The 18126-nt window shown below is 62.5% G+C and overlaps 1 protein-coding gene across 14 annotated transcripts in view; it reads left to right on the top strand.

Annotated features, from left to right (window-relative positions):
- Positions 1 to 17168, top strand: part of PTPRF (protein tyrosine phosphatase receptor type F) — a 404201-nt gene extending 387033 nt beyond the window's left edge. For all 14 annotated transcript variants that reach the window (XM_039486049.1, XM_039486048.1, XM_039486046.1 and 11 more), the window contains 9 exons: positions 2846 to 2965; positions 3950 to 4104; positions 5174 to 5459; positions 9068 to 9246; positions 11636 to 11762; positions 13029 to 13154; positions 13659 to 13813; positions 14316 to 14451; positions 15611 to 17168. In XM_039486049.1, coding sequence (XP_039341983.1) covers positions 2846 to 2965; positions 3950 to 4104; positions 5174 to 5459; positions 9068 to 9246; positions 11636 to 11762; positions 13029 to 13154; positions 13659 to 13813; positions 14316 to 14451; positions 15611 to 15679 — 1353 coding nt within the window. In that variant the 3' untranslated portion in view covers positions 15680 to 17168. The remainder of the gene's footprint in view (positions 1 to 2845; positions 2966 to 3949; positions 4105 to 5173; positions 5460 to 9067; positions 9247 to 11635; positions 11763 to 13028; positions 13155 to 13658; positions 13814 to 14315; positions 14452 to 15610) is intronic.
- Positions 17169 to 18126: the final 958 nt, after the last annotated feature.

The following is an 18126-nucleotide window of genomic DNA, read 5'->3' as shown; positions in this document are numbered from 1 at the left end:
CTCCCTTTTCATGTTTGCACAAAGCGAGAGCGTCTGGCTCGGGCAGTTTAACTTCCTTCAAAGCTTTACAGTCAGTTTCTGACTCGTTTGGTGGTGGTGGTTAGAAACACTTTGCTTTCCCAGGGTGCTGAGCCCTGGCACTTCCCACTGGCTGTGGGGAGGTGTCAGCGCTGGCTCCTGCGGACCCATCGAATGCCCGGAGAGCCCACCCCGGAGGCCACGCCTGCTGTGCGGCTCCCCCTCCCACTTGCAGGGAAGGAAGATGAGGCCTGATGCGCTGCTCAGCGGGCAGACGTGGAGGCAGGAGGGGCCACTCCGCAAAGCCTGCCGTAAATGTCTGTTCAGGACATTAGTGTGTTCCTCGCCGTAATGAGAAGCGAGCGCTGCCAGAAGAAACCGTCTCTTATCGGCTTTAGTGCCACAGCGCATCGGCTTCCGCATAAAATTTACAGAGCTTGAAAATGGGGCATAAACATTATGGGTAAATTTGGCAGAAAATGCGACTGACTCTTATCTGGTCATGAATAAATAATTTTCAATTACCAGCCCCAGCGCTGCTATGAGCCTGACACAGGATGCTTCGGAAGTTGGGTTTGTGTTTGTGCAATCCCAGCTCCGTGGTTTCCATGTGTCAGGGGAAGAGAGGCTGTCTCACGAGGCTTTCCAGTCTGTCGCTGTGAGAGAGATCGCAGGCTGGTGGGGAGGGTGGGCAGCAGATCTCTGGCCCTAGAGACACTGAGAATCTGGCTCAGATAAGCCAGGGTTTGCTTCCTCCTGGAGCCAGGAGTGGCTCTGGGCTGGCCACAGGTGGAAGTTGCTGGCTGCAGCTGCCACTGATGCGCAAGGATTGGATCAGTTTAGCCATGACCTCAGCGTTCGTTCTGCAGCCAGTCACCATAAAATAATGTTCTGCTCCATGCCCAGCGATGGGGAGATACACGCGCAGATGTACTCGCAGCCTGGGGCTCTCCGCACACTCTCCACCAGGGATGTGCTCCGTGCCCAGCGATGGGGAGATACACACACGCAGATGTACTCGCAGCCTGGGGCTCTCCGCACACTCTCCACCAGGGATGTGCTCCGTGCCCAGCGAGGGGGAGATACACACACGCAGATGTACTCGCAGCCTGGGGCTCTCCGCACACTCTCCACCAGGGATGTGCTCCGTGCCCAGCGATGGGGAGATACACACGCAGATGTACTCGCAGCCTGGGGCTCTCCGCACACTCTCCACCAGGGATGTGCCCAGCGATGGGGAGATACACACGCAGATGTACTCGCAGCCTGGGGCTCTCCGCACACTCTCCACCAGGGATGTGCTCCGTGCCCAGCGAGGGGGAGAGATTTGCACACTCAGATGTACGTGCAGCCTGGGTCTCTGCACTCTACACTGGGGCATCCCGGGCAGGTGAGATGGGGGGGAGGGGAGCGGGGGCTCCAGGCAGATGAGCGGATGTCCTGGGCAGGTGAGATGGGGGGAGGGGAGCAGGTGCCCTGGGCAGGTGAGATGGGGGGGAGGGGAGCGGGGGCCCCAGGCAGGTGAGGCTGGAGGGGAGCCAAGGGGCAGACTAACCAGGCCACCCGTAGAACCTGCCATTGCGTTTCAGGGAGGAGGAGACGCAGCTCAGACAGGAGGATTGAGGAGTCACAAGAGAAACTGTGGTTCTCTGTGCGGGGCCAGAGTGTGGCCTGTGGGAAGCAGCACTCAGCCCCCCGAGGCATCTCTGAGACCGAGGAGCCGCGCGGCAGAGGCCGAGGTTCGGCCATGCTAGGGCTGTGGAGGAGGAGGCTGGGCTCCAGGCTGATTGCAGGGGGGCAGCTTTCCCCCCCATGTGCCCCATCTCTCCTCGTGGCAGTCGCAGAGGGAAATGTGCTCCGGCCGCGGGGTCTGAGCAGGAGTCTGCATCTACGGCAGGGTGGCCTTTGAGGCCAATTCGAGGGTGGTCTGGGCCCCCTACCAGCCCCCCATGGGCTGCTCCCGGCCCGGTGCCCGTGGCAGCCTTCCCTGCAGTGCAGAGAGCGCCGGGCATGGAGCGCTGCGTGCTGGGACCTGTCACTCCCACAGGGCCTCGCCACCTGCCAAAGGTGGGGACAGCGATGCTGCATGGGGGCACCTGAGGGAGCAGGCTGCGGAGCTGCTGGAGGGCGGTGTGCTCACCCCTAGTCTGGCCGCAGGAGGCTCCTGCTTCTTCCCTCCCAGCGTGGGGGAGAAGGCCCCTGGGCTGGCTGCAGATTGCCGGGTCACTGGCTGTGTCTCTCTCACCCCCGCCGCCCTTTCAAGGGCAGACTCCCCGGTCTCTCTCCTCACCTCCTGACACTTCACTGGTTAGCAAAGAAAATTGCTTCCAAGCCCAGGTTAGTGATGCCCTACAGGGCCCAGCTCTGCGCCTGCAGCGTCCCCGTGGGGCAGGGTTGGCACCTCCCGATCATGCCAGTGCCACAGCGGGGTCTGGAGCAGAGGATTATAGGTTCTGGGCAGGTGCCCGCAGATGGGGAGGCAGCGAGTGCGTTCCTCTGCGGACCCCAATCTTCCCAAAGAGCAGGTAGAGAACAGGAAATTATAGGGGAGAGAAATTGCTTTTTGCATCAGTGCCTCTCCTCTGCACTCGTTAGCTTCCTCGCTGCTGTCCCTGCATTCTGTGCACCAGCCACCTGGCCACCCCGATCATTCCTGCACCAGCGAGCTCGTCCCAAAGCAAACTCCTTTGAATGTGGGCCCAGGGGAGCGCGTGCTGGTGCTGCGAGGATCCACAGCGGCAGTGGAGGGACCCAGGAGAGCGCGTCTCAGGGAGGGCTGTTCAGAGCCTGGCCAAGCTGTGACCCACCCTTTTCTGTCATGCTGCAGGTGAAATGTGACCAGTACTGGCCAGGCCGGGGCACAGAGACCTACGGCCTGATTCAGGTGACCCTGCTGGACACCGTCGAACTGGCTACCTACACCGTCCGGACGTTTGCACTCTACAAGGTAATGGGTGGGCCGTGGCTGTGCCCTGCACGCCTGGCCCTGGGGTTAGCCAGCCCCACGCGCAGCCCCTGGCTGGTCACACAGCTGGGCTGTTTGGGCAGTGACCGGATCACGCCCAGCCTATGCAGGATCTTGGCCAGGACACCTGCCCCTTGGCTGTGCGTGTTCGCCCCTGTGGCAGGACCATGGGGTGTGCTAGCCCTGTGCTTCTCTCCACCGGGCAGAGCATGGAGCTGCTCGCCACGTCAGCTGCTCCTCTCCAGCCTGCTGCATTTCTTAGCCATGCCCGCAGAAACCCCCGCGCTCGGCACACAGCAGCCAGGTGCCCGCAGAGGCAGGCTTTGCAGCAGGCTGAGTCTGGCTCCTGCAGGGACCCTGCACCCAGCAGGTAGAGGGTCCCCGTGCAGAGGCTGGCGGCACGGCTACACAGGGAGCTTGCTCTCTAGGAGATGGGCCACCTTTGGCTGCCCAGCGGGCTCCATAGAGAACTGCGTGTGCACCTGGTCCATCGCAGGCCAGAGTACCCCACCTGCAAGGCTCCAGCTCCCACTGTCCCCCTGCTTAACCATCCTCAAGGCACCAGGCATCAGTGGAGCGATTAGAGCAGGGAAAGTCCCCCCTTCTCGTTCCTTTGTGGTGTCTCAGTTTACCCACCTGGCCCATCCTTGTGCGGTGCCGAGAGCTGTTCACCTTCTCTTCAGTCTGATGCATATCCATACAGCGCACACGGCGCTTTCCCCAGATCAGCTGTCTGTGCTCAGGGGGCCGCCCTCCTGCCTCCTTCCCCGGGCTCAGGGGCATGGCTGGGGTCACGGTGCTGAGAGGGGCTCACAAGAGGGGGTATTTGGCCCTCTGAGACGCGTGTGCCCGTTTGGGGGGGTGTTGAACACCCACAGTGACACACACGGCTCATTGTTCCATGGCCGAGTCCCCCCAGAGACCGGCTCGTCCTCAGCCCCGCACGTCTCTTTGGTTCTTTGGCAGAATGGCTCCAGCGAGAAGCGAGAGTTACGCCAGTTCCAGTTCATGGCGTGGCCAGATCATGGGGTGCCGGAGTACCCCACCCCCATCCTCGCCTTCCTGCGCCGGGTGAAAGCCTGTAACCCCCTTGACGCTGGGCCCATGGTTGTCCATTGCAGGTAAGAGTCATTGCGGGAGGAGCTACTCTGTCCCAAAGGCTACAGGGAGCCCGCGTTTTAGCGGCGAGACCCTTGAGCTGCTGTAACAGAACAGGTTTGGCTTATTCCTGCTCAATGGTAACGTGCCTCTCGCTGCAGCCTGGGCTGTGATGATGGGAGTGCATCCCCTGGGGACCCCCGGGCCAGTGTCTTCGCTACTGGTGGAGTTTGCATTGTGGCTCCGCTGTCAGATGAAACAGCGCGTTGCAGTTCTGATCAGAGAGGCGCAGAAGCCACAGGTCTCTGAGAAGCAGCAAACGCAGTTCAGAATTACAGCATGTCCAGAGCTGCCCGGCCGGGGGGATTCCATGCCCAGATGCACATGCCCCCGCACAGAGCATTTATTGTAGCTCTCCGGGAGGGGTGAGAAGGGCTGGATTTGCTGGCGCTATTAGTCCACTAAGAATCAGCATCTTCTCTGGCCCGAGATTTATCTCCCCCAGCAGAGTGGGGATTATCACTGAGCAAACCACTGCATCACTGCTCACTTGCAAACGCTTTGGGTTCAGTATTTACTGCTCTTCCTTCGTGCCCAGTTTCAGAGTGGGGTATTGTTAAACCCGCAGGCGCCATGTTCAACCCCAGTTACAGATCTGACTTGGACGATAGCAAGGAAGTGCCCTGGCTCCGTATCTCTGCCTTGTGTTCCTGCGTCAGGGCCCGTGGCTGCTGCCTGCCGGGGTGAGCCCAGCAGAGATCACCATTGGCTAATGCTCTCCCGCACGCAGCGGCGAGCCAGCCAGGTGTGTTCTGAGCCCAGGTGCAGAGTATTAACTACAAAAGTGCCCTGGCCGGAGGGGGAAGTGTAACCACAGATGAGGGAAAGGGCTTTCCCAGGGCCGTGCAGGGACTTGGGGCCGTGGCCGGGATTAGAATCCAGCTCTCCTGACTCCCCCGCCTGGCATTTAAACCCTCGCGGTGTCTCTGCTGGCTGCTCCCTGGAGGGAAAGGGCGCTGGGGAGCGGGGCTGAGACGGCTGGGCTCTCCATCAGGATAGTGCTAACTCCGGCACCGTGCTGTGCTCCTGCAGCGCTGGCGTGGGCAGGACGGGCTGCTTCATTGTCATCGACGCCATGCTGGAGAGGATGAAGCATGAGAAGACGGTCGACATCTATGGCCATGTGACGTGCATGAGATCTCAGCGTAACTACATGGTGCAGACCGAGGACCAATACATCTTCATCCACGAGTCCTTGCTGGAGGCAGCTACCTGCGGCAACACCGAGGTGCCCGCCCGCAACCTCTTTGCTCACCTCCAGAAGCTGAGCCAGGTGCCCCCGGGCGAGAGCGTCACTGCGATGGAGCTGGAATTCAAGGTAAGCGAGCACGCCTCCATGCCCCCCGAAACCCCCTGGCTTGGGCCCTGTTGGTGCCAGGCTGTGCGTCTGTCCCACACCCCCGAGAGCAGCCAGCGGCTGCGGAGCTAGCTCGGCATGGAGGGAGGGAGACGGATTGGGCTGGCTTTAATGGGCCTTTTGTTCATTTCCAAGCCAGGTAGCAGCTATTAAAATCCATTTGCACTGTGGAGTTTGTGCTGCCCACACTTCCTCCCCGGCTTGGCAGGGAGGATCTAGAAGGCAGATGCGAGAGTCTCCGCAGCACATTCTGCTCTTGGTTCACAGTGCGGCTGGAGCTGCATGTGAAACCAGATGCAGATTGTGTGTTCGGGATAATTGATGGGACTGTGAACAACTTGTCTGGAAACGGCTCCAGTGTAAATATCAGAGCTGTTTATAGTCCCATCCTCGTGCTGCTGAGCTCGGTTATCATTTAACCTCCAGTTAGGGTGTCAGGCTGTGGTGACAGCAGCATCTGAAGGGACCCAGGAGTAGGGTTTTAAAAAACAGCCCACCTGCTGCTGAGCGTGTGCGTGTTGGCACTACGTGTGTCTGTGTGTGTTGGCGCTGTGTGTGTTGGCGCTGTGTGTGTCTGTGTGTTGGCGCTGCGTGTGTGTCTGTGCGTGCATGTGTGTGTGTGTTGGCATTGTGTGTGTGTCTGTGCACGTGTGTGCACGCGTGTGTGTGTTGGCACTGCCTGTGCGTGTCTGCGTGTGTGTGTTGGCACTGCGTGTGTGTGCACATGCGTGCGTGTGACTGCCTAGCACAGATATGTATTACAGCCGTGGAGATGGAAACCGGCTCTGATAAGCGCCCGTGTGCTCCTATGATGGGCATTAGTCCAGCAGACGCATGCAGGGGGATACGGCTCATGCAGGGAAGCAGCCGACCGTGGAGGCTGTGAAACGAGCTCCTGGAGTTCTGCTTCGCCCTGGGAATCTCCTCCAAGTGCAGACGGGCTGGGGAGGCCGAACACAGGGAAAGGCAAAGCAGCTTCGTCCTGCGGTCGCCAGAGCATTAGCTCAGTCTCCTGTGAGCCAGTAAACAGGGGTTGCCGTCCAGCTGAGTCCGTCCGTTGGGGGCTGGGGCATGTGGGAGGAAGGGGGGGACGTGGAGGCGAGGGGGGTATTGGCACATCTGCCAGGTCTCTCACATTTGCAAGGCGATTCCCTCGTTCCAGACTGTGACATGAGGCTCTTTAGAAAACCTCTCCCTCCTGGGAGGATTATGTGTGTGAGAGAGTTTAAGCCTCCATCCCTGTTCACACTGGCGCGGGGTGACTCCCTGCCCGAGGGGACGTACTTGCACTGCCGCTGAGCTAGGGCACAACAATGACAGCGTGGCCGTGGGGGGAGAGCTGCCCTGAGGACCTGCCTAGGGTCTCGGCGGGCTAGTCTGCCCGTGGCTTTGTTGTTTGGCGTGGCGGCAGGCAGTGCCAGTCCGGCTCTTCCCGCTGGGGGTCGGACCCCCGCTCACAGTGCCGCGGCCAGACGCCCCGTAGTTGTGCAGTGAGCCCAGCCGAAGAGACCACTCGGGGACCCACACAAACTGGGTCTGAACAGAGACGCTCTGCTAAGAAAGGTGGCCCCAAATCGGACTCGCTCTGGAAGCAGTGCTGCCTGCTAAGGATGGTCTGGTTCACACCCGTCCCTGTGTCCATGCATGGGCACCTGTGGGGGGGGAGAGGGTTCATCAGCATGGGGGGCAGCTGTGCTACTCCCAGGTCTCCCTTGCTGGCCCCTGCACCATGTGGCACTGGGGCCGGGGAGAGGGTGGTTTGGGGTCCTTGGCAGTAAATCCAGGTACCGCACTGACCACAGCCACTGCCAGGCACCAAGGCAGCCCCGAGACGGATTTTTGTGGACCTGAAAATGTCACCGATTTTACATTCCGTTGTCATGCTCCCAGGGCGTGAAAATGAGAACAGGGAGAGAGGGTGAGTGGGCGGAGGGCAGGCGAGGCCATTAAAGGTGAACGACCAAGGGAGATCCCCACCCCCCATGCAGGGTAATGTGCACACGCAGCAGGCATTGTGGGCGCAGAGTAACAGCTCCGCTGGGCTCTCGGCTGCGGCTGCCTTGGGCTGAGCTCGAGGGAAGCAGGCGCCGGTGGGGGCAGGGTGCTTGGCAGTCTGCACAGAGCAGCTAACGCGGTGCGGAGCGGCGTTCACGTGGCTCAGCGATAGCCACTGGTGCTCTGATGGGATGGAGCTGGCGTTCGACGCGGGGAACGAGTAGGCCCAGCATAGCCCAGGCTGCAGGGCAGGGCTCTGATCTTGAACGGAAACGTTCCCTGTCTCCAGGGAGGGCAGCCAGCCCCAGGGATCCCCTTCTCGGGAGACGGCATCTGAGGGCAGGACTGGCTGGGGGCTGGGAGAGATTGATTTTCTGAGCCGTCCCTACCAATGTCACGGTTCCTGGTGCCAGGGCACAGGCAGCGAAAGCCTTTAGAGGGCAGGTATGCGCCGCCCCCTGGCCCAGCTGCTCTGCGCGTGTGGGGCCGTGTTCCTCTCCCCCCACCCCCCGCTGCTCTGCGCGCAGAGCTGTGCTCAACATCTTCACTAACGATCTGGAGGGCGGCGTGGACTGCACTCTCAGCAAGTTTGCAGATGACACTAAACTGGGAGGAGTGGTTGATACGCTGGAGGGTAGGGCTAGGATACAGAGGGACCTAGACAAATTAGAGGATTGGGCCAAAAGAAACCTGATGAGGTTCAATAAGGACAAGTGCAGAGTCCTGCACTTAGGACAGAAGAATCCCATGAACTGCTACAGACTAGGGACCGAATGGCTGGGCAGCAGTTCTGCAGAAAAGGACCTAGGGGTTACGGTGGACGAGAAGCTGGATAGGAGTCAGCAGTGTGCCCTTGTTGCCAAGAAGGCTAACGGATTTTGGGCTGTATAAGTAGGGGCATTGCCAGCAGATCGAGGGATGTGATCATTCCCCTCTATTCGGCACTGGTGAGGCCTCATTTGGAGTACTGTGTCCAGTTTTGGGCCCCACACTACAAGAAGGATGTGGATAAATTGAAAGAGTCCAGCGGAGGGCAACAAAAATGATTAGGGGGCTGGAGCACATGACTTATGAGGAGAGGCTGAGGGAACTGGGATTGTTTAGTCTGCAGAAGAGAAGACTGAGGGGGGATTTGATAGCTGCTTTCAGCTACCTGAAGGGGGTTCCAAAGAGGATGGAGCTCGGCTGTTCTCAGTGGTGGCAGATGACAGAACAAGGAGCAATGGTCTCAAGTTGCAGTGAGGGAGGTCTAGGTTGGATATTAGGAAAAACTTTTTCACTAGGAGGGTGGTGAAGCACTGGAATGGGTTACCTAGGGAGGTGGTGGAATCTCCTTCCCAGGAGGTTTTTAAGGTCAGGCTTGAGAAAGCCCTGGCTGGGATGATTTAGTTGGGGATTGGTCCTGCTTTGAGCAGGGGGTTGGACGAGATACCTCCTGAGGTCTCTTCCAACTCTAATCTTCTGCGATTCTCGGATTCCCTCCCTCACTCCCTCACCCACCCCCGGCTGCTCTGCTCGTGGGGCCGTTCATGCAGGCGTGATCCTGCGTACTCCTGACCCTCCTCTCCTTCCAGCTCCTGGCCAGCTCCAAAGCACATACCTCGCGGTTCATCAGTGCCAACCTTCCATGCAACAAGTTTAAGAATCGCCTGGTGAACATCATGCCGTACGAGCTGACCAGAGTCTGCCTGCAGCCCATCCGTGGGGTCGAGGGCTCCGATTACATCAACGCCAGCTTCATAGACGGCTACAGGTAAGAGTCGCCGGGATGCATGGGCCCATCCCCTCAGGCCTAGGAGCAGCTGGGACTGGCCATTGCGGGTGCTGGGCTCTCCCGTCTGCCAGGCGTTGCCTCCTGGCGCTGGCTGGAAATGGAGTGGGTTGGATTTGAGTCTAATCCTGTTTCTCTTCATGGCGTTAGGATCCTGGCTGAGGTCGGGTACTGCATGACAAGCGATCGTTAGCCAGAGCTCCCCTTTTCTAGCTCCCAACAGGTGCGCTCTTCGCCCCGCGCTGACAAGCACTTCCTGGGGTAACTGTTCCCATCCTCTGTACATGCTCCGCACGGCCCCTCTGCTGAGAGCCCCCCGCTCTGTTTCTGGCCTCCGGGAAGCAGTGACTGGTGGCGGCCAGCGGAGCAGCCTGAGGCCCTTGGCTGCAGGGGAGCTCTGGGAGGTCTCAGGCGGAAGCTTGGGACGGGCAGGGCCGGAGCCCGGGCACCAGTGAGACCCGTGCAGCAGCCTGCTCTCGGGGACGCTCTGTACGGAGCATGAGCAGGCGGGCGGTGTCCCGCGTGACACGTTCCCGTGGTTCCGTGCAGCGTGTTCCTGGCTCCTGAGCACCGTGAGGGCAGGGCAGCGGCTGTGCCAGGTGCACCGAGGAGCAGCTTCGCCCAGCCACCAGCCCCGGCACAGAGCCTCCCCCAACCCTATCCCTTGGCATTCAGCACAAGCGAACGTGCCACTCGCCCACCAGGAACCGGGCCAGCAGGTTCCTGCCTTGGGTCCCCCCTGCTCGACGTCCGAGCCACAGACGCTGCAGGAGTGGGAATGAGTGAAAGCCTGCCACGTAGGATGCCAGGGCCCAGAGGTCCCCCCAGCCCAGCCCAGCCCAGGCACTGCTCTCAGGGGTCAGTGTGCTCCCAGCACGGCAGCCTGGGGCTCTTGGGCAGAGTGGGCCAGAGGGCAGTGAATACAGTCAGCCCTGGAGTGCTGTGTGGGAGAGGACAGGCCGCTTAGAGCTGCATGGAGCCAGGTGGCAGCGGGCCGAGCTGGCCTCATCTCTCTCTCATGCCTGGCACCAGTGCAAACGCCAGCTCCCAAACCGGGCCACTTCTGGGGCTGACGACTGGGGGGGCTGTGCCCATGGCTGCCTTCCAGCGCCAAGCCTCGGTGTGCGGTGTCCCGGCGGCCCACGCTGCCTGGCGAGCGATGCTGTTTGTGGCATGGAGGAATGGCTGCCCGCGCAGCAGGTGGTACCATGTCATGGCCGACCTATCGCCTCCCTGAAGGGTTCTGTTATCTCCTGTCCATTCCGCCGAACTGAGCATCCCTCTGAGGCTGATGGGCCCCAGCCCCTGTAGGCATCGCTAACGCTGCATCTTTATTAGCTCCGTTGTTTCTTCCTGCCCCCTTACTCCTCATGCTGATGGTGTCGTATAAGCCCCCCGGAAGCAGCGTCCGTCTCTGTCCTGCGACAGAGTCACTCATTTTTAGCACCAAGGGAGAGATTTGATGATGGGAAGTGCCAGAGGCCCCTATGCTGAGATCTCCAGTGCCCCGTAGTGGTGGAAACGTGAACAGCTCCTCATTACTGACGCCCACGGCCCGGGAGTCTCCTCGGTCTTGCTGATTGCTGTGCTTTTCCCTGCGCTCACCGAGCAGGGGGCACCGCGACCGCTGGGCTTATCCTGGCACGACAGCTCACCCAGGCAGTGCCACCGGAGAGCAGCGCCTGCGCCTGCCCCGCTGCTTCCCTGGTGGCGAAGTCTGGTCGCGACGGCCGGACCTGCAGGACACGGGGGCAGGGCCTGCCTGTCCCAGGTCCCAGCACACACCCCTGGCCTGGCTGCTGTGGCCGGCGGTGCAGCCAGGGGAGCAGTGTTCTGCCTTTGTTCGCTGCCCACTGTGCCAACGACACGCGATCCAGGCCCGCTGCGCTGACTGCCGCTGCCTCGGTAGCCGGCCTGCGTGACCCGGGTGAGCTGCCTCGAGCTCCCTGGGGCGATCGAGGGGCGTCTCGGGGGTCTGGAGGCTGGATGCCAATGCCGCTAGTGGCAGAATCAGCAGCCGAGCCCAGGCGTGGCCGTGCAAGGCCCCAGGGACGCTGGGGGAGGGGCTTTGTGCAGCGGAGGAGCAGTGTGCAGAGGGTGGTTGTCAAGGGGACAGCGGGTTCTTGGGGGCTCAAGGACTCCTCCCTCCCTGAGCCCCAGGGAGTCCAGCACCCAGAGCCACATCCAGCACACTCACCCCCTGCCCGTGGGCACTGCCCTCGGGGACACCCTCCAACCAGCCCTCTTGGGCACTGATCCAGCAGAGCCCCACGCCCAGCTCGGTGAATGCTCAGCCCGAGCCCTTCCAGTGGGCGGGGGCTGCCTGGGGACCCCTCGCCCGCTGCTCTGAGGTGGCTTGTGTGTGTTGCAGGCAGCAGAAAGCCTACATTGCCACGCAGGGGCCCCTGGCGGAGACCACGGAGGATTTCTGGCGCATGCTCTGGGAGCACAACTCCACCATCGTGGTGATGCTGACCAAGCTGCGCGAGATGGGCCGGGTAAGGGCTGGGGGGCAGGGGGCTGGGCCGGGAGGGGCTTTGGGGGTGGGGTGGGGGCAGGGGCCGGGAAAGGGCTTTGGGGACGGGGGGGGGGGCGGGAGGCAGGGACCGGGAGGGCTTTGGGGGCGAGGGCAGGAGGGGCTGGCGGGAGGTGGGGGCCGGAGGAGGGCTTTGGGGGCCGGGGCCGGGAGGGGCTGACGGGAGGCAGGGACCGGGAAAGGCTTTGGGGGCTGGGCCGGAGACGGGGTTTGAGGGACGGGGGCAGGGGTAGGGGGGGGGGCAGGGCCAGGGCCAGGGAGGGGCTGGCGGGAGGCAGGGGAAGGGCTATGGGGGGGTGGGGGGCGAGGGCAGGGGAAGGGCTCGGGGGAGGCGGGGGCCGGAGAAGGGCTTTGGGGAGCTGGGCCGGAGGAGGGCTTTGGGGGGTGGGGGTGGGGGCAGGGGAGGTGCTGGCGGGAGGCATGGGCCGGGGAAGGGGGCACTGGGGCAGGCCCATGGAAGAGCCAGGCTGCCAGTGACCCGGGCCGTTCCCTGCCCCTGCTGGCTCTTTCCTTCCCCTGTCCCCTGAGCGTTGCTGTGGGGCCCGTGCACTCAGCGGCAGAGCGTCCCAGCCTGGCTGGCTCCACGCTAGGGCCCCGGAGCGCAAGGCTGGCCTGGGCCCAGCAGCTTTGGGAGCTGCCCGAGGGGTGGAGATACCCGACGGGGACCCGGTCCCGCGACTGCTGCAGGCCGGGGCTGTCCTGAGGGAGCCGCTGGCCGAGGGGTGGAGATACCCGACGGGGACAGGCCGGGGCTGTCCCGGGGGAGCCGCTGGCCGAGGGGTGGAGATACCCGATGGGGACAGGCCGGGGCTGTCCTGGGGGAGCCGCTGGCCGAGGGGTGGAGATACCCGACGGGGACAGGCCGGGGCTGTCCCGGGGGAGCCGCTGGCCGAGGCTGCGCAGGCCGGTCGGACAGACGCCGGTGCTGCTCTGGGGGCTGGCAGGCGGCAGGTTAGCACTGGCATCCCGGGCACACTCCCCACTGCACGGGGGGGTGGCCCAGCCCCTAGCCAGGCCAGCTGCCCTCATTGGCCTTGGGAACGTTGCCCCGTTCCAGGCCCGGACCCCGCAGTGTTCCCCTGCCCGTGAGCGGGAGGGGGTGGGGAAGGGGACCCCGCCCTGGAGAAGTCCTTGTGGGGGGATTGGGGAGGTGGCAGGGCTGGGGATACACAGGCCGCCTGGGTGAGGCCCCGGCTTTGCTGCTTCACGCCTCTCCTCTTGCCTGCAGGAAAAGTGCCACCAGTACTGGCCGGCGGAGCGCTCGGCCCGCTACCAGTACTTCGTGGTGGACCCCATGGCAGAGTACAACATGCCCCAGTACATCCTGCGGGAGTTCAAGGTCACCGACGCCAGGGTGAGTGGGGCCGGCGGTGTCCACGGGAGCCGCTCGCCGGGGCCGGACAGTGACGGGCTGGGATCCCCTCGAGGGCCCAGCAGGCTGTCGCTCCCGGGGCTGTTCTCGGCCAAGCCCCTTCCCAGCGCCCCAGCAGTGACCGGCAGCCAGAGCCCTGGGCTGGGGCTGCACCTTCAGCTGAGCATCCCGGCACTGAGCCAGCGGAGCCCTGCCGTGCCCCCTTCTCCCTGCCGTGCCCACTTGGCACCAGCCCGTGGGGGAGGAGACTCAGGCCCAGAACAGCGCAAGGGAACTAAACCTGCCCAGACGCAGTCCCAGGTCGCCTGTCCCACACCCAGGCCTGGTCCAGGTCTGCGGAGCCCAGCCCAGCCCAGGATCCCGGCCCGGGAACCCCCCTCGGGTCTCTGCAGAGCCTGGCCCGGCCCGGGAACCCCCTCCCCCCCGCCCCCCGGGCTCTGCAGGCTGGCGCGTGAGCAGGGCCACACAGACGTCTCCTCCCCGCAGGATGGGCAGTCGCGGACCATCCGCCAGTTCCAGTTCACGGACTGGCCCGAGCAGGGGGTGCCGAAGACGGGCGAGGGCTTCATCGACTTCATCGGGCAGGTGCACAAAACCAAGGAGCAGTTTGGCCAGGATGGGCCCATCACGGTGCACTGCAGGTGAGCGCTGGCCAGGCTGGGGCGGGAGGCTGCTCGGGTAGGCAGAGCTGGGAACCCCCCCGCCCCACCCGGAGACACCGTCCTCCACAGAGCCACCCGGGGTCCTGCTCAGCAGCGCTCCCGGAGCCCTCAGACGCTGCCGCCTGGACCGCGGGGCAGAGCTGGGAACCGTTCTCCTGCCCCCCGGCAGCCCGGCTGGGAACCGAGCCCGGCTGGGAACCGTTCTCCTGCCCCCCCGGCAGCCCGGCTGGGAACCGTTCTCCTGCCACGCAGGACATGGAGGGGAGCCCAGACCCTCAGCAGGCGTGTGGGGCGCTGCAGGGAGGCAGGAAGCAGAGGCCCCGAGAGTCTCTGCTAGCCCCTTCCCATCCAACACGCCTCCCGCTGGCAGAATGGGCCTGGCTCCCTGTGGGCCCAGGTGGCTCAGTGACAGGGCAGGGCTGCGGGGGGACATGGGGCCTGGGGTCTCTGCTGCTGACCCCTCTGCTCCTTGTGCTCACAGCGCTGGGGTCGGGCGCACAGGCGTGTTCATCACGCTCAGCATCGTCCTGGAGCGCATGCGCTACGAAGGGGTGGTTGACATGTTCCAGACGGTGAAGACCTTGCGAACGCAGCGACCAGCCATGGTGCAGACAGAGGTGGGTGACGGAGGGCGGGACTCCCCCAGGCTGGGAGCTGGTGCCCCTCCAGCCCTTGCTGGGGTGTGCCCGGTCAAGGGAGGCTGCACTCCCAGCCGGGGGCCTGTTCAGAAGGGTCTCGTTTCAACAGAGCTGAATCTGGCAGCAGGTCCCAGTCTCTGGCCTGCCCTGGGCTCCAGGCTGGATCAGGAAGCCCTGGTGGAAGGAGGGTTCGTGGGCTGGGCTGTGGGGGCGCTTGGGGGTGGGGGGGAGCTGGACTCCCCCTCTCTGCTCTATGCTGTGCCCCCCACCCAGAGCAGCCAGGCGGGTTTGCAGGCACAGGTGTGTCTGTCCCGCTCCGCAGGCCACGGCCAGGCCACTGGTTAATGTCTGGTGTCTTGCTGCCCGGGCCTGAGCAGGGAGGCAGCAGCTGGAGCCTCAATGGGGTTAGTTCTGAGCCACCGGCTGTGCTTGGAGATCTGGCTCTGAGCTGGGAACGGCCTGTCAGGGCTGCCAGCTGCATGGAGAGCCCCTCGCCAGGGCCGGGCCTGGCGCTGCCCTAGGGACAACCAGAGCGGGAGCCAGCAGTGTCAAGTGGGGTGGCCAGGGCCCCAGGGGGCACCTTAACCTCTGACCCTTCAACCCGGCCAGATCCTGCAGGACAGCCAGCCAGGGTGACCAGGGGGTGGGGGTAATAGGGGCCTGTATAACAAAAAGACCCAAAAATCAGGACTGTCCCTAAGCCCAGTGCCTGCCCCTCTCCCTGGAGCTTGGGGGGAGTCAGCCTCCATGCTAAAATACCAGCCTGCGACCAGCCTGTGCTGTGCTGGGCTGCGCTGGGCTGGGAAGCACCCACCCCGCCCCCATCGAAGGGCCCCCCCGGCCCCCGCCTTGCAGGCGGTTCTCACTGCGCAGAGGGCGATGGGGCCGGGATGGCTCAGGGCGTCAGGAGCAGGGCAGGTCTCCGAGTCCAGGGCTAGTGCTCTAAGCACTGGACGGCCCTGCCTCCTACCTCTCCTTTGGAACGTCACAGCCGCTTCGGGGACGAGCTTGGCCATGTGCAGGGGCCTGGGCGGGGGCTGTCCCCGCGGTGAGTCCCTGTGCCGCGCCGCACAGCACAGCACCCCCTGCCTTCTGCACAGGGCTCCTCCCTTCACACGCCTGCCCTCTCTCCTTGCAGGACCAGTACCAGCTGTGCTACAGGGCAGCGCTGGAGTATCTCGGCAGCTTCGACCACTATGCAACGTAACTAGTGCTTCCCCCAGTCGCAGTGGGAATGTCTAGGAGCGGAGAGAGTCCTCCTGAGCCACAGCTGCCATTCTTCAGTCCTGTACAGACGCTGCTGCTGCCGAGGCAGCAGACCTCCCACGGCCGACCAAATCTGACCACTGCATTCAGGAGCATCGCCCCATGCTGAGCAAGGGAGTCCGACTCCAGCAGCATTTCCAGTGTCCCGTCAAACGTCTGCTCACTTGTCTCCCTCTCGGCCCCCTCGCGCGACTGCATTTCACAGCCAGGCTTTAGGTGGATGGAACGGGATCTTTTTTTATCTGTAAAATAGTTACTCGTGTTTTTATAATCCTTTCTCTTCGTTTGCTAGTCTTACGTCTGGCTGGGGCAGAGCTGGGTCCGTCAGGCCTTCTGGGGGTTCCTTTCCTTTTGCCTGTTTCCCCTTCTCCCGTGTTCGGATCCACCCCTGCCTTTGGTGCTGCCCATTTTAGTGCAGCCACTTGGAGACCCCGGCAGCGACTGGCTCACAGTTCCAGACCCTCCATTCCCCACAGGCTGCTTGTAACCCTCTGTAGAATAGAAACGTTCACCGAACCGGAGCTAAGCTACTGATGATTTCTTTAGCTGTTTTCCCCTTATTTCCTGGGGGGGGAAGGGACTTGGGGTCGCGGGAGAGACAATTCCATCGCAAGCTCGAAACTGGTCAGTCCTATTCAAGTGCGTGTTAACCCATTCGGTGCCCATGTGTGTTGTCGGGACTGCTGTGTTTGTGAGAGACCCAAAATCCCAGACTCCTGGCCTGGGGGCCTCTCTCTGTGTCTCACTGGGGAGGGGGCAGGGCGGCAGCAGAAGCTGACTGCAACGTGTCCCTTTCTGCTCGTGCTGCGGTTGTGGGTGTGCAGGCAGCTCTCACCAATGAATGCATCACCACATTTCCAAAGGGAAGGAGCACAATTCTAGCAGCTCCCGCAAGGGGGCTGCGCGGGCTATTTTTGGAAAATGGGGTACTTCAGGGAAGGGGCAGCGGGGGAGGGGGGACATGTTTTCGGAGGTTGGGTGTATCTATGATTTCTGCTATCCTGCAAATGTTTAAAGTCATTAGAATATTGTACTTTCGGCTACTTCAGGACGTTCTAATGAACCAATGTGGCAAGTCTACTGGACTTAATTTAATGGTACTATATCTTACTACTCCTTATCCTATCGCGCTGGCACTAAAGACGGGCGAGCCGCCCAGTCGGGTGCACAGAGTTCTCAATAAAGGTGGTGGGAGGGTGGCTAATTGTAATATCGAATGTATTCCGATGCTAAGAATCTGAGCGCCGGTGAAATCCGCAATCCGGGGTGGGGATGTTGGAGGAGACGTTCATTTTTCCCTTGTGGATGCATAGTGCCGTAGGGGTCGCTGGTGTACACAGTCTGTTTTCTATTTGTTAATAAAAAACAATCTACAGCATCATTGCCTAATTCTTGATGTTAATAAATTTGAATAATCAGGTTTCATACAAGCTGGTCTTGCTGCCTTCTTTGTTCGGCAATAAACAGAAGCCAGGGGCCTTTCTGCTACGGGCCCTCATCAGCTCCCACCCTTAGGGAGCAGGCCAGCTCCCTGGGCCACAGGGGGCCAGGGCTGGGGTGCTGCTTGCAGGGACGGAGCCCTAGGGGCCTCTCCCTTGCCGCATTCCTGGCAGCTGGCTGGGCCTATAGCAGACGTTGTGGAGCCCAGCCTGGCTGCGAACAGAGGAGCAGGGGAAATGGGGCTGTGACCCCTCCCCATCTTCTGCCCTGGGCATGTGCAGCGCAAGGAGAAGGGGGCACAGGCCCTGCCAGAGGCTTGGCAACGGAGCATCTGCATTGCTCGTGCTTTGAACCTGTCGCAGGGGACAGTCAGCAGAAAGGGTGGAAGAGCTGCAGAGCCGCTCTTGTCCCAATGCGGCAGCTCTCTGGGGCGGACGCTGCTCAGCTTCCTCTCCTGGAGAAAGGAGACGCTAAACCCAGCTCGCTGGGCTCTGCCGGGCTGACTGGCTGCAACGGACTCTCCTTCCAGGGGCGAAGGGGAAAGGGGGCAGCTCTGCTATCTGTGGAGGGGGTGCTCCCCCTCCTGGGCTGGGTGGGGCTCAGCTCCCCGGCCTCCGTGGAGCGAAGTAGGGGGGATGGGCACTGCCAGCAGCAGCTGGTACCTGGCAGGGAGGGGGCGCCCCACATCCTTGCAGTTCACAGCCCCTGGCACTCAGTGGTGGGTCCCAGCTGGGCGTCTTCTCCTCTAAGGGAAGAGCTGTCCCTGGCCTTGGGGAATCAGGCAGGTCCCTCTCCTCGGTACAGATGCTCCACACCAGTGGGGTGGATGGGGGGCACTGCAGGCCAGGAACCCCTTTTTGATGCAGTGTGTCTCCCCCTATGCTGCCTCCAGCCCAGGGAGCACGGGACCCTGCGCTGCACGTAACTGAGCCCGGAGACGGAGCTGCG

This window comes from Mauremys reevesii, linkage group 8, assembly GCF_016161935.1.
Source record: "Mauremys reevesii isolate NIE-2019 linkage group 8, ASM1616193v1, whole genome shotgun sequence".
Classification (NCBI taxonomy): Eukaryota; Metazoa; Chordata; order Testudines; family Geoemydidae; genus Mauremys; species Mauremys reevesii.
Note: the sequence above shows the minus strand (reverse complement) of the source record. Positions and strands in the feature narration are given on the sequence as shown.